Source organism: Lutra lutra, chromosome 9 (genome assembly GCF_902655055.1).
Source record: "Lutra lutra chromosome 9, mLutLut1.2, whole genome shotgun sequence".
NCBI lineage: Eukaryota > Metazoa > Chordata > Mammalia > Carnivora > Mustelidae > Lutra > Lutra lutra.
In genome coordinates, this window is record NC_062286.1 from 81,337,642 (window position 1) to 81,353,737 (window position 16,096).

The 16,096-nt window shown below is 37.6% G+C and overlaps 1 protein-coding gene across 3 annotated transcripts in view; it reads right to left on the reverse strand.

Annotated features, from left to right (window-relative positions):
- Positions 1-16,096, reverse strand: part of AFF3 (ALF transcription elongation factor 3) — a 543,761-nt gene that overhangs the window by 178,414 nt on the left and 349,251 nt on the right. For all 3 annotated transcript variants that reach the window (XM_047745267.1, XM_047745265.1, XM_047745266.1), the window contains one exon: positions 7,479-7,515. In XM_047745267.1, the coding sequence (XP_047601223.1) occupies positions 7,479-7,515 (37 nt within the window). The remainder of the gene's footprint in view (positions 1-7,478; positions 7,516-16,096) is intronic.

A 16,096-nucleotide genomic window follows, 5' to 3' on the forward strand; every position in this document is an offset into this window, starting at 1 on the left:
AGGCAAGCAGAGAGATGGGGGAAGCAGGCTCCCTGCTGAGCAGAGAGCCCGATGCGGGGTTCGATCTTAGGACCCTAGGATCATGACCTGAGCTGAAGGCAGAGGCTTTAACCCACTGAGCCACCCAGGTGCCCCTGAATGGGTTACTTTCTAACTAAAGTAAACCATGTTCATAGTAATGACTTGGCTTGCTTTTGTTTTTAGTTCTGTAAGGCCTTCAACCACTATGGTAAGCGATACACTTGTTTCTAGATATATCAACTTTAGACAGTGTGTATTGATTTCTGATATAAAAGGCAAGAGATAAGGTACTTAAGATACTACCACCTCTGCTTACAATTCTTACTGGTTCTGTTATTACTTGTAATGTCTCTAGTGGGTATTAAGTTTAACCTTCTATTTCTGGATTAATCAACTGCTGACAGTATCTTTTCCTTTATATTATGTGAAATGAGGAAATTCACGCATTTATTCTTCCCTCCCTTCGCTGCACACAACTCTGTACAGCTATACTTTTCCTTCTACATAGCCAAGATTTAAAACATTTATATTCTGTTCAGTAATTATTGAGTCATCCTCATTAATATTAATTTAATTAATGATTTAATTTTTGTAATTGTAGGCACATTAGAAAAATTACAAACCAATAATCAGATTTATAATATTATAATGATTAAATATTAGTCACTAAATAACAAAGTAGTAAGACTAGACGTGTATAGAAGGGAACATCACTAACTCTGAATGAAGGCAAGTGTTCTTGGCATTTAGGTCAAATGTATTTCCATTCTTATCTTCATCATGCCACATGTTAATTTGTCTCAATGACAGGCTATGGTTTTCCTAAAAAAATGTTGAAATGCACATGGGTGGCTCATTTGGTTAAACATCTGCCTTCAGCTCAGGTCATGATCCTAGGGTCCTGGGATGGAGCCCTCCATCAGGCTCCCTGCTCTGCGGGGAGTCTGTTTTCCCTCTCTCTCTCTCTGCCCCTCCCCCCACTCATGCTCTCTCTCGAGCTCTCTCAAATAAATAAAACTTTAAAAAAAATGTTAAATGGAGCATCCATTTAAGGTACATAAAATGTATATGTCTATGAAAGTTATATATGCAGTTTTTAAAAGGTTAAAATGAGTTAACTGTGAAAACATCTTCCAGACCAGGAAATCAGTCTTGTCAAGAAATAACCCAAGGGACGCCTGGGTGGCTCAGTTGGTTAAGCAGCTGCCTTCGGCTCGTGTCATGATCCCGGCGTCCTGGGATCGAGTCCCACATCGGGCTCCTTGCTTGGCGGGGAGCCTGCTTCTCCCTCTGCCTCTGCCTGCCATTCTGTCTGCCTGTGCTTGCTCTCTCTCCCTCTCTCTCTGACAAATAAAAAAAAAAAAAATCATTACTTTAAAAAAAAAAAAAAAAAGAAATAACCCAAAAACTTCCCAGGCTTACATCCACTTTCTGCCCTCCCCCCCAGCTATCTAGAAATGGAATTTTGTGTTAATAACTCCCTTTCTTTTTTTAAGGTTTTTTTTTAACCACCCAAGTATTTATTAGTAGATAAAATATTCTTTAGTTTTTCCTGATATAAATTTTACATAAATGGAATCACACCGTATGCATTCTTTTGAGACTTATTCTGTCACTCAGTGTTATGGTTTTTAGATTCAGCTGTCACGATGTATTGTAGCCTTGGTTCACTCATTCTCATTGTTGTGCAATATCTCCTTACAAAAATCTACCATGATTTTCTTATTCATTTGACTCTTGATGGACATTCATTTTTTCATTATGAATGATGTCATTATAAACATTCACGAACTTCCTTCCTTGTGCATGTTAAGAGTTCTGGGACATGACGCTTACATATTCTTGACTTTACTAGGGAATCCTAAACTGGTTTCCACATTAACTTATGGTTACACTTTAAAAATTTTTTCCAACTTAATAATGTAAAATGTAATTTCACTATGGTGTTTGCATTTCTGACTGCCAATGAGGTAAATATATTGTGCTTGCTCTTTTCGACACTCCCTGTCAATTCTTAAATTTTTTTGTAGCATTGTTTTTTTAATTCATACAAACATTTTTTCTTGATACAAGTCTTCTGCCACATTATACAGGCACACACACACCGCAGGGAATAACTGTGCCCAGTATGAGTCTTTTTACTCTTTTTTCTGGAATATTTGAATGATTATAAATTCTCAATATTAATTTAGCTGAATTGATCAGCATTTTCCTTTATTATTTTGTTTTAAGAAGTACATCAAAAGATGTTCTAAGTTATCTTTTGAAAGTGTATATTTTTTCTATTAACATTTAGGTCTTTTAAAAATACAAGGAATAGGGGCTCCTGGGTGGCTCAGTTGGTTAGGCGTCCAACTCTTGATTTTGGCTCATGTCATGATCTCAGGGTCGTGAGATCAAGCCTTGTGTCAGGCTCCATGCTCAGTGGGGAGTCTGCTTGAGAGTCTCTCTCTCTCTCTCTTCCCCTCCTCTCCGTAAAAAATAAAATTAAATAAATATATAAATAAATCTTAAAAATATGAGGAATGGTTTTTGTATATGCTATAGGGTAGGAGTTAATTTCATTTTTCTCCCTATGGATAACCAATTATTCTGGTACTATTTATTAAAAAGCCCATTCTTTCCCCATTGGTCTACATTATCATCTCTGTAGTAAATCTAGTTTTCATACATCTGTGGGTCTGTTCCTGGGTCTTCTATTCTATTTCATTGCTCAATTTGTCTATTACTATCTTCATTACTTAGCTAAAAATAGGTATTTATTTTTAATACTGGAATGGTAAGGCCCCAACCTTCTTGTTCTTCAGGAGTGTCTGAGCTACTCTTACCCCTTGTTCTACCAAATAAATTTGAGAATCAGCTTGTCAACTTCCACATATATACAAGTGAAGTTATAAATTTGCTGTCTGGGGGATCCCACTGTCCCACTGCTGCTGTTGAAAAGTGAACTGGAAATCTAATTGTTGCTTCTCTAAAGGTATTAAAGGTTATTTTAAGAATTCTTCCTTATCTTTGTAATTTACAGTTTAACTATATTGTGTCTAGTATGGACCTCTTTTTTATTTTATTTATCTGGCTTAGTACTCATTGAGTTCTTTCAGTCTGTGGGGTAGTATCTTTCAATATTGGAAAATTCTCAGCCACTTTCTCCTTTAATATTTCCTCTGTTCCCTTATCTCCTTCTGGAACTCTAGTTAAATGTATGTTGGAACTTCTCATTTTATTCCCCATGTTTCTTAACCTCCATTTTGTATTTGCCATTTCTCTAGGCTGTACTCTAGATAATCGCTTAAGTCCAATTTCCCAATTCATTATTTTTTTCTTCAGTGAAGTCCAATCATCTGCTGTTAAACCTGACCAAGGAAATCTTATTTCCTATTATTATTTTTTCATTTCTAGAGGTTCTGATAAGTACTTCTTCAAATCTTCTTGTTCTTTACCACATTGTCAATCTTTTTTTTTTTTTTATTTCTGGAAATTAAAGTAAGCACTCTTGTTTTATATTTTGGGCTTGGTAATTCCACTTGATCTTAGCCAAAATTCTGAGAAGTGATGGGTTTGGTAATTTCAATCTCCCAAATCCTTGCAGGTCTAATTCTCTGCTATCTGTTTTTCACTGCTCTTGTTTATGGTCTCTTGTTTTCTTGAATATGAGTGGTTTTCTCTTTAAGTATATTTACTTAAGCAATCTCATACTCAATGTGGGGCTTGAATTCACGACCCTAAGATCAAGAGCTGTATGTTCCACTGATTGAGCCAGCCAGAAGCCAATATTTTTTAAAGTTTAGTATATGAGTGATTTTGATAGTGAGTTCCTTATTTCCCTTAGAATTCTATTTTTATTATTCTTTATTCTTAACTGTTTTTCACCCCTTTTCTGGTATTCTTATTAGCTGAATTTTGACCTTTCCATCCTGATTGATTTTCCAAGTATCTTACCTTCTTGTCATTTTTTCCATCTGTCTTTTGCTTAATATTCAGAAAACAAATGTTTTTAACCTTATATTTTAGATTCCAGACTTCAGCTATTACTCATCATTTCTATTAAATTTTAAAATTTTATTGACCATATTTTAAATTCTCAAGTGCTCATTTATTCTGCAACTACTTTTTTTTTTTCATGCCAATCTGTTCTCTTTGTATTTAATACAAATAATTTCATTTTTTTCTGAAGATTGTAATGACACTTGAAATTTTTTCTTCTGTTCTTTGAATTAATAGATTGATTCCCTCAGGGCCATTCCTTTTCTTTGGTGCTCTGTTACATATTCTCATTTTTGAATGATAATGGGTTGATTAATGAAGGTAATTGGTGTGAATTTCCTGTATTAGTATATTGATCTCTTTTCCTAACATACCTCTACCTTGTAGGGAAGGGCTGATTTAGAGCTCTCTGTATGTAAGTCCACAGGGTACTGAGACTGGAAGCCTTCATTCAGGGTTCAGGAGAAGAGAGAGCTCAGAGTAAGCTGGGAGCCCTGACCCTTCCTCTGCACCCCAACAAAAATAGGAAGTATTTTATTCTGAGCGTGTAGTATTTTTATTTCCTTCTTGAGAAAACGTGACTCTTCTTCTACAACCCATAAATGTCTATTTTTAAGGTCTGGTATCATCTCAGAATCTGCTCTGCTTCTCTCTTAGTTATCAGCCCCCAACTAGGAATTCTAGTCAGCTGTTCATTTTCTTAGTAAATATTACTTTTTCTTTTTTGGGGTGGGGGGAGAAAAACCAGACTGAATGTTCTCTATGAGAACCAGTTAGGATGGGTGTGGAGGTAATCAGGGGAATAATAGTCCAGGTGTTCCTGTCATTGCCCACAATCCATGCCTATGTATTCTTTCTTAGGATTGAGTGGAAATATGGAGTCTTTCTGGGATCTCCCTAGAATAGTTCCCACCACTACTAGAGCTTGTTCCTATTTGTTTCACTATTTTCCTTTTTCTGGGTCATGATTTTCTCTGCCAGGTTTATCAAACAGTATGGTCCTTTCTACTTCTGTTTTCCAAAAACTCAGTTGAATTTCTGGTTTGTTAATGGCATCCCTTCTTGTTCTCCATGCTATTATGGATTTCTTTCCATTACTATATCTTTTGGTTATTTAAATGTGGATCCTGAAGAAAGGGGAAGAAGTGCTTATGTGTGGTCTTCCTATTGAATAGGATGCACTGAGAACTTTTAAAAAACACAGACATATGTCATCTATTTCAATATTTAAGTGTCTTAAACTCAATAAACTTCTATAATATTAAATTAATTGTTAATTCAACAAACTGACTATAGCATCTATCTTTTAAGGATTTGGATTGAAAAGAATTTCTGTTCAATTTACACACTCTTTTCCCTTAGTTATGTACATAACATACTTTTTCTAATTTCAAAAAGAAAAGAAAAGCACTGACCAAAAGTGACAGTCCATCAATCCACACATACACATTTTTGTTTGTTGTCTTTGAAGTTCAGTTTTTTCTATTTTCTACATATTTGCTGGAGTCAGAACTCCAAACATATTCCAAACTGTAATGATTCCAAACCAAATACAAGAAACAGCACTGGAAATGCTGATGGCATCAGCTCTCCTAAAATTTCAAATTCACTTTAATCTACAGAAAAAGCTCAGATTTTTAAATAGCAATATTACCTTTTTATAGATGTGCTTGACTTTGGTGGGGGGGAATTTATTTGAAAACAAAATATCCCCCATCCCTAGAAAAGAGGAAAACAAAATATCCCCCATCCCTAGAAAAGAGGAGGCCAATCACAAATTTCCATAGACAATGAAATGCCAGAGAGTATACCACACAAGGCAGGTGGCCCCATCATTCCATAGAAGATGGATTCAGTTTACATAATCTACATTGCAGTATAAGCACGTAGATTTATGACATGCCATAAAAATCCACTGATACATACACAAATCACAGTATATAGTTCTTGATCAAGAATTCAAACTCACAGTGAAATGACAGAAGCAACCTTCTAGGTGTCAAGTAATGGGATACAGTCTGTTGTTTTTGGATTAGAGATTCCAAAATGCAAATCCTGGCAGTCATTTTTTGTTTCACCATGTGACCTTAGATTAGTTATTAAGCTCAAAATCTCATTTTCATTACATGCAAAATGGGGATGGTAATGCCTACCTTATGTGCCTATGGTTAGGATTCAGTGAAATTACATGTCAAGGCACTGGAACACAGAACAGACTTAAGAGCTATTTCCTTTGTTCTTTATGTCAAAACTTCTAAGCTCAAGCAAGTACAATGAATGTACATCTTCTCTCTTTACCCTGAATTGTTTAACTTCAAATGGAAAGTAGTGAGAAAAGTAATGGCAACTCTTCAGTATGCTCTAGTTTCCAGTGTGTTCTTTAGTTATAATTATAAGGCATGTGATGCTAATACTTCACATCTCATGGACTTAATCAGGCATTTCTTTTAAGTCCTTTTCTTACCATTGAATTTATCATTTTCCTTAGATTTCAAGTCCATTGGCCTTTTACCTCTTTACCAGTGCCTGTGCTCAGCAAATCCCAAAGAAGGTGGGATAATTAAGTGACATTGCCTATGCGTCATGACGCCTCTATCCCCCAACCTTAATCTTTCTCTAGCTGTGCATTAAAAGTCTGGGGCTTTCTAACACATTTGTCTGGTAGTCTTTTCTCCTCAAGCCTTTTGCCTCACAGATGCTCAGTGGGTGAGTCTCAGTTCCAAAGATACGTTTACTAGCTCAGAGTGATTTTCATGTTCAAACATAGCTTTGTAATTGGCAAGGGGTGCTCTCAACTGAGTGGCTGGTCATGAGACTAAGAATGCCCAGTCTTGGTGAGTGAGTGCTTTCACGACATGAATGGGGTAGCATATGCAATTTTAATGTTTAAGAAGATATTAACACCAATTACTAGTGCCTAAGAAGAGAATTAAAACAGTACTTCGTGGAATGATAACATCCTCTCTTTGATGATGAAGCCCATGTGTTTTATTAGATAGGGGTTTCAGTAAGAAAATTGCTTCCTAGAAGCACCCTGTCTATCTCTGGAAGAGGGAAAGATTTCTTCATGGATTCTAAGGTCATTTGTCTTGAGGTCTTCTGATTGGTTCTCCTGGCCCACTCATTTTCTTTCAATTTAGATAACTCACTAATTGCCTTTAAAGATTTTTTTCCCTTCCGCATATACCAGAGACTGATTGTAATAAAGCAAAACGTTTTTTTCCTCCCGGGATTGCTTTGAAATTTACCATTTTATGTTTTGGTCCTCCTTTCCTTTGAATAAAGCTAGAGGAACACTCCAGAGTCTTATCCATTTGGGCAGTACTTGAACAAATGGCCCTCTTTTTCCCCACCTGATTTTGCTTCTTAGTGAAGTTCTTCTCAACCTACAGTCTATTGCATGCATTTTCCCTTCTCACCCCCTCTATCTTCCACCATCCACAAACGAAGCTGTAGAGAGAAGTCTTTCTTACTTGGATTATTGTGTCCAGAGGAAACAAGCTGAGAGTCCTAAAAGAACAAGAAATATCAATTAATTTTCTTATTTTGACTTTAAAAATCTAAGTTGAATATTAGACATACTGCCAGTCATTCAGACCCTATTCACTAATCGTGATCTGTACCAGGCACTGTAATGAGAAACATTTATATCAATGTGCTTACTAAGCAGTTCTGGAAATGTAGTTCACAGTCTCTTTGCTTTTGTATTGCAGACTTTTTGTTTATTGAGGTGAAGTTCACATAACATAAAATTAACCACTTTAAGATGAGCAATTTAGGGACACCTGCATGGCTCAGCCAGTTAAATGTCCAAGGTTTTGGCTCAGGTCATGATCTCAGGATAGTGAGATAGAGCCCCATGTCAGGCTCCATGCTCAGTGTGGAGTCTGCTTGGGATTCTCCCTCCCTCTCCACACCTGTGTGCTCTCTCTCTGCCCATCACCACCCCTGTGCACTCTCTCTCTAAAATAAACATAAATAAATCTTAAAAAAATATTTAAAGTGAACAACTCCGTTGTACTTAGTACATTCCTAATGTTGTATAACCACTACCTCTATTTGGTTGCAAAGATTTCCATCATTCCAAAATAAAACTTAACCTTTAGGCAGTGTCTCCTCATTCCCCTACTTCCCTTAGTCCCTGACAATCACCAATCTGTATCCTCTCTCTATGAATTTATCTGTTTTGGATATTTCAGGGAATCATAGAACATGTGACCTTTTGTGTCTGGCTACTTTCACTCAGCATAATGTTTTGAGGGTCATCCATGTCATAGCACGTATCAGTACTTCATTCCTTTTTATGGCCAAATAATAGTCCATTGTGTATATATACATCAATTGTTTAGCCATTCATCCATTAATGGACATATCAGCTGTTTTACCTTTTGGCCATTGTGACTAGGGCAGTTATGAACACACATGTGTATGTATTTGTTTCAGTCCTGTTTTCAGACTTTTTGGATATATACCCATGAATGGAATTATGGAGTCATATGGTAATTCTATATGAAAGCTTCTGAGGAATTGCCAAACTGTTCTGCACAGTGACCGAATCATTTTACATTTTTACCAGCCATATATGAAGGTTCCATTTCTCTAAATCCTCACCAATACTTGTTATATTCCCTTAACTTGGAGAAATTTTATGATAGCTGTCTTAGCATATGCAGTGACTCACAGTGGTTTTGATTCATATTTCCCTAATGACAAAGGATGATGAGCATGTTTTCATGTTTTTGTTAGGCACTTGTATATCTTCTTTGGAGAAATATCTATTTAAGGACTTGGCCCATTTTAAGGTGGGTTGTTGGTCTTTTTTGTTGCTGAGCTGAAAGAGTTCTTCACATATTCTGGATCATAGACCCTTATCAGACATATGATTTGCAAACATTTCCTCCCATTCTGTCAGCTATCTCTTCACTTTATTGATAATATCCTTTGATGCACAAAAGTTTCTAATTTTAATGAAGTCCACTTTCTTTTTCTTTTTATGGCTCATGCTTTTGGTATTATATCTGAGAATCTACTGCCAAATCCAAAGTCACACATGTCTTTCTATGTTTTCTCCATGAGGTTTATGGTTTTAGTTCACATATTTAGGATTTATTATATTACTGACTTTTAATCTAACCCAGTTCCCTTTGGATGTACATTTACTCTCATCACCTTTCTACAGGTGATGCTGGCAACCATCCCACCAGGGACAATCCACTGAACAACTGTTGTCAGTCTCACATTGGTGGATGAAAACATTATTACAGATTTCCACTTACCTGCAAGGTGGAAAGCCAGAACTACATAGCATTTTGAGTTTAGTTACTGTTTAGGTAAATAGCAATTGAACCTGATTTTACTTGCACTCAAGTGAAATGCTAACTTTTGCTTTGAGAATTCACATCCTTTTTACTTGCTAAATTCCCATTTAGTGTGAAATATAAAGGACAGTTACAAAAGGATGAATTAATCAAGATGGTAGGAATGTAAAAGAATAAGGGACAGCACATAAATTCCAGTGAAACTCCTTTATAATTTCAGTGCATGGGACACAAATCCAGTGAAATGGAATTAACTTCTATTATATAGTTTAATGTATTTTACTAGAATTTTGCTTCATGAATATGTTTGTCGTGGGACAGGAGATGTCCTTTATGACTTGTTGCATATTCAAATCTAGATAAGGTTTTCAAAAGGAATTCCACTGGACCAGTATAAAATCAGACAGACTGCTGGGTAGGGGCTGGGTGGGAAAATAGGGAAGGGAAGGGATTCCCCGCTCTGTTAAACAGACTGAGTCATACACAGATGCTTTTAATGTTAATGCTAGTAATGATGAACTATTCATATGAAGAAAAGGAACAAGCTCAACTCTCAATCTGAGATTCAAATTTTGGAAACAGTGTATTAAGATGAAATATTGTTCCTAAAATGATGGGCTAAAGTATAATTCTCATAAAAAATGATTTGGGCCTACTTTGGATAGTTGTTATTAAAAAGACATCCATGGTTAAATCCTCCAAATGGACTGGTATGCTTCCATCTTTTCTAATTAATTTAGAGATTACATTTGAACATAAATTAGTGTTAGCTTTGATACATGAAAAGTACTTTGAGCTCCCTGTAGTTGACTCCTCTGAGAGGTCTGTAGATTTTGACATTTTGCAGGTGTCTTGTACTAGATAGATAAACATTCACTCACCATCAAATAGACAAGAATGGCATTTGAGATACTTTTCAGCATTAAGTTCATTCTCTCTCTCTTTTTTTTGAAGTAGGCTCCACGCTCAGTGTGGAGACAAATGCAGGGCTTGAACTCATGACCCTGTGATCAAGACCTGAGCTGGAATCAAGAGTCAGACACTTAACCGACTGAGCCAAGTGCCCTGCATTAAGTTCATTCTTAAAAGAAAAAGTACAAATTTTTGTGAGACTGTTTGCTCACACTTTTGAAAGAGCTCATTTTATTTCTTGATGCACGTTAGGCATCCTAAAGCTCAGACAATGACTACAGACCATAGACCCTTGAGCAGAGAACCAAAAATAAGCCTACAGATAACTTGAATTATAATTATATACTAAAAGGTCATGTATTTCAGAGATCGCCAGACTTTGAATTTTACCTAAAATATTTGCATAATTAATGGTGATTACTATTTCTATTTTGTGCAGGCAGTGAAGAGGGACAGAAAACGGTTAAAGTAATTGGTTAAAAAAAAAAATCACCATAAAAGTCTGCCCTTCTGGAGAAAAAGAGAGTTCTGGAGAGGCAAAATAAAACAAAGACTTAGTCTTAATATGTAATATTGTGTTTGCAACCAACATCTTTTGGTTTCAAGCTTACTAGCTTGAAAATATTGACTGTAACCCCAGTGTTTCTAGATCATGCCACTCTGTGGGTGTGAATGATACCCCATTACTATTCTCATTGACATATGGCCAGCACGTAGCCAGCGGGCTGGTGGAGGGCATAAGTTCCTTATGAAGCTTCTCTCATGATTACATTCACAGGATCCTGTCTTCATTCTGACTAGGTCTCTGCTGGCCAACAACAGGGCTGGTGGCTGCAGCTTCTTGAAGGAGTCCTGCCCTGCGAGGCAGCTGCAAAACCCTGGGGCTGCCACAGAATGTACAGACCCTTCATCTTTCACTGAGCCAGGACCAGGCTGGGTTCAGAGTAGAAGGAAACAAAGCCCTTCCCTCCCAAAGGGCCCAAGCACTTACTTAAGTCCTTCCCATTTTGTATTTCCTGCCACTCAGGAACCCATTCGCCTATAGTTTCTGTCTCAGAGGCTTTCTCTCTGTCTCTTCTCTTCTTTCTCTCAAAGACCCTTGCTTTCTGTAAGTGGATGCTTGGGGAGTTGTTAACCCCGTCCGCACATTCTTATTTTGGCCCCCTCTGGGAGCACTCTACAAGGACTGCAAGGTTCTGTCAGGCACCTTAAGGGTTGCAGAGTGAGTGTACAAAATCTCTGCCTACAGAGCCCCGGGGTCCGGTGAGTTAGCAGTGAAGATGAGGTGTATACAAAATATTATAACCCAGGGCTGAAAGGGATGTCACACGGCTCTGCAAGGGTACTTTAAACCTTTGTATCCTTTCCTTGTCCTTGGGATGCATGTCCTGCCATTTTCTGTTTTCTGCTTGGCAAACTTCATTCTTTCTTCAAGGCTCAGAACAAAAACCCTCAAGGGTTACCTGCTTTTTGAAACCTTCCTGAATCTCAGAAGGACACGAGTGCTTTATGTTTTCACTGCACTGTATCACACTGCCACTACAGAAATTATCTTTTCAACTATGACTCTTCAACAAAAAAAAGACAAACCCAGCTTTACTAAGGTACATATTACATGATATAAATCGCACATATTTAAAGCATACAACTGGATAAATATCATTAAAAGAATGCTACTATGATTATTGTCTTGATCCAAGGGGGGCTCTGTCTTATTAAGGAGCATATACTGTTTGAAGAAACAAACAGCAGTAATATCTATTCATTAAAGAAAATTCAGAAAAGCAGTAAGGTATTAAAAAAAAAAAGTTGCCTGTCATCCCGTAACAGGACACTGCTAAGGTTAATCGACTGCTTCTGGTTTGCCAGTGTCATTCATCAAGTGTGTGTCATTCTGACATGTGCACAAAAGGGATAGCCACTTCCGCTTACTTGCAAGAATATGTACAGATGGGAATTCATTCTTCTCCACCTTCAAGTCCTGAATTCCCAACACCTATTGTTTAGTACATGGGGATCCTAAACCTTCTTTAAATGTTGTATTTAGCTGGGAAGTAAAGTTTGTACATATCATTTGGCTAAAGATAGAGATAACCAAGCACCCTGGTGTCTGAGAAAGCCCTTCAATGAAGCACTATAATAAAGACTGTATTTTGTCATGTGTAACCTGCCATCGAAACTGTCTGAGGCTACTTTCCCTCCTATACTGCTATGAAAGAACACTACTGCCAATTAATTTTAAGATGCCATCAACTATGAAACAAATCCTGATTTTAGGGAACTTAAGATGTTAAAAAAGAAATCTACTTTAGATCAGTAAAATACAGCAGTTCTTAAGCTATGTAGCTTAAGGATGATCCTCATACTGTGAAGGTTTATTACTTAAAAATGGCTCTTTGGAACCATCTGAGGACATCTCCACTCAGTTCTCTCCTTGCTTGTCTCTCAATCCAGCATTAGAATTATAAAAGGCAAGAAATGGAAATATATTTCTCTTATTTTCAGACCCATGCCTGAAGCTAGTTACTATAGAAAAAGGAGCCTCCTGACTGGGGGGGGAGGGGCCTCCCTTCACCCCCCATCCATCACTTTCTCCTCATTCTTTTCAATAAAGCTCAAAAGAGTTGAAATAAGGTAATTTATAATTAATTTGAATGTTTCTTTCAAGGTAAGGCTAAAACATGGAGTTTTAGCCCAAATACTTTGTGTTACAACTTAAAGCATGTTAGGAACACCTAGAGGGAGACAGAAAAGGAACTTTCCGTTTTTATAGCACTTTCCTTCACACTTTGCTGCCTTTCTTCTCCTTCTAGTGTACGAAGAGGCAATAGGGTTATCCCTTCTAAAATGATGCTAGAATTCTTGTATAATGCTTGAAACACTGATCAGTAAGGATAGTTCCAGACCAGGTTTGTTCCCACCAGAGCCAGCAACCATTGCCACACAAAATATTTGGGAAATGTCATTAGGTTTGCACATATGCCTTCTGAGGATGGAAAAGGTTCTACAACTTTGAGTCCTTTATTTGCATTTCAAAACTTATGAGACTCCTACAAAAATGAAGAGAAGGCAAATCAAGTTCAATTTTTTTTTCTTGGCTGAAATACCTGATAATGGCACACAGTCTTTTTTTTTTTTTTTTTTTTTACCAAATTCAATTACTTTTGAGATTTAAAGAATGAGGTGGACATATCTGGTAGTTTTTGCCTAAGGAATTGTGACTAAAAATTAAGATTTCAGAGAACAGAACAAAAATATCCAAATACAGTATCAATGAATTTTACTATACATTATGTCTTTTAACACTGAGACAAATTGGGAGAATTTTCATAAGCATTTAGCTAATTAATTTCATGGTACTGGTAACTCAGAACACCCAGTTAAAAGGACTTCCCTTGTGAGGTCAAATTGCCCCTTCAATCTTAATGAGGGCCTAGTTTTGTTATTTATTAGTCATTTTGGAGATTTTGCCCCTCAAATTCCATAAATAATTCTAACTCCTATACACTAGGAATACCGATAATCTCAAACATTAATAACCTAATGAATGAACTGCAAGCCCCCAATTGTCAGAACACTGATTAGCTGAGATACAGGTTAAAAGAGATATACTGTGTGCGAAAATTAGCAACAATCTTTGCAGTGGGCAGAGTAGGGCTCTCCCAAAGATGTCTGTATCCTAATTCCTGGACTCTGTGAATACACTGCTGCTCATGGCAAAAGGGATCTGCAGATGTGATTCAGTTAATAATTCTGAGATGGGAGATTATCCTGGATTATCCAGCTAGGCCCAATATAATCACAAAGGCCCTTATAACAGAGATGGGGAGGAAGTAGAGTTAGAGGAGATGTGACAAGGAAGTCCGAGGTCAGGATGATGAGAGCCATGAGCTTGTAGAAGCTGAAAGCAACAAGAAAATAAATTCTTCCCTAGAGCATTCAGGAGGAATGCAGCCCACCAAGACCTTGATTTTAGCTCAGACTTCTGACTTCCAGAGTTATAAGACAATATGTTTGTGTTGTCTTATGTCACTAAGTTTGTGGTAATTTGCTATAGCAGAAATAGCACACTACTCCAGTCTTATTTCTTCTGTACAAGAATAATTAATAGTACTTACCAGCTTTTTGAAAGAACAGCATTATTAAAACCATGCAATGTTCTTACACTTTGTAGAACGACTTACTCTTTCTTTTTTGAGCAAGGCTAAGGGATCTAGGGGTGACACAACTCCACACAAATCCTATAAAAATCCTAAGTAACATATAGAAGTAACATATAGTTTTTCATTTAAATTTCAAATTCTGTGCCTTAACTGATATTTGATAATGTAACTTTTTGGATGGAAGAGAAGATTCTTATAACTTAAAGTTTCTGCCTTGAAAAATATATATTTGCACTAATGAGATAAGGTCTCAATTTTACTGTAGAGATAAGTTGTTACTCAAACTATATACATTCAACAAAACAAATTTATGCAAACTTTTTGGAAAAGTTGGGACCCAGTGTGCCTTGGGGTGTGTGCTCAATTACATCAGAAATTGTACTTACACCATGGATATAGTTATATAAATAAAATACGTATTTGGTTGTATTTTGGGTGGAGTCATTATTTTGGCCAAATTATATACAAAAATGAAAAGGATTCTGCATTGTATTTTGTGTGGCAGTATGCCATTGGAAGAATGACATGCAAGTTCTGCTTAAAGACGGTGACATAGGAAGATATTGAACTCATCTACTCCCACAGACACAATGAGTCCACAGTACACATTTCCTATTAAAGAAATCTAAAGGCTAGCTGACTGATGATGACACATCCAGCAAATGAGAAGAAAACTACATCAAAGCAGGTAGGAGAAATTGGGACACAATCTCGCCATAAGCCCAAAATTGGAAGGGAACTCCGAACTCCTTGAGGAGCAAAGGGTTCAAAGTCCATACTGAGCACTCCCAACTTTTTAGGGCTATATTTGGGAGATAAACTCCCAAAATACTCAGTTTTGAAAACCAATGGGGCTCGAACTCCAAGACCCACAATACAGTAGTGATCTGAGAAATGCCTCTTAAAGGGCTCATGTACTCCGAGTCACCAAGGCCAGGTCCCTGCTCAGATTATGCCCAGAATTCCTCAAGAGGCACACCTATGGCCAGGTGCCTTTTAACACACACAAGTAAGAGCCTGCTGGAACACTCTCAAGGGTCAGCTGGTAGGTGCCATTTTCTTACTCCCCCTTTGCCATGTTCCAAAGCACCAGTATATCCCAGAAGGGAGCTCTGGTATGTGTCTGATGCCCTGATTTTTGTGGCTGCTGCCTAGATTATGCCTCTTGGTCTCTTGGCTACAGAGGTCAGAGACCTTGTGATCTGGTCACAGGGGACTGTAACAGTAGGTGTCATCCACAAAGGAGCTTATACCCATACGATGCCCTAACTTCTGCTATCAGGGGACACACGTCTGTATCACCTGGCTGGGGTGACCAGTGGGGCTCACACCTGTGAGCCCCACTGGTCTGTAAACAATACATAAGAGTTCGTAAACTGCTACTATTCTCAGGTCACAGCAAGAAGCAATAGACCCAGAAGCCTAGTCTTTCTGTGAAGGAGGCCTAGTAGCTGATCATCCTGGCTGTGGCCTGAGGGGCTGGCTACTAATTAAACACACATCTAGGAGTTGAACCTAATCTTTTCTAGCTATCTCAGGGGGTGGGTGCTATCTTTGCATCCCAGCTGTGCTCCAGAATGCTATGTTTCCTGGAGGGGAGCTTTCCAGGGATCTGGTGCCTGGTGTTTTTGGCAGATGCCCAGAGGATGCCCCTCGATCACCTGGTTCTGGTGCCCTGAAGGGCTTGTGTTCCTGGGT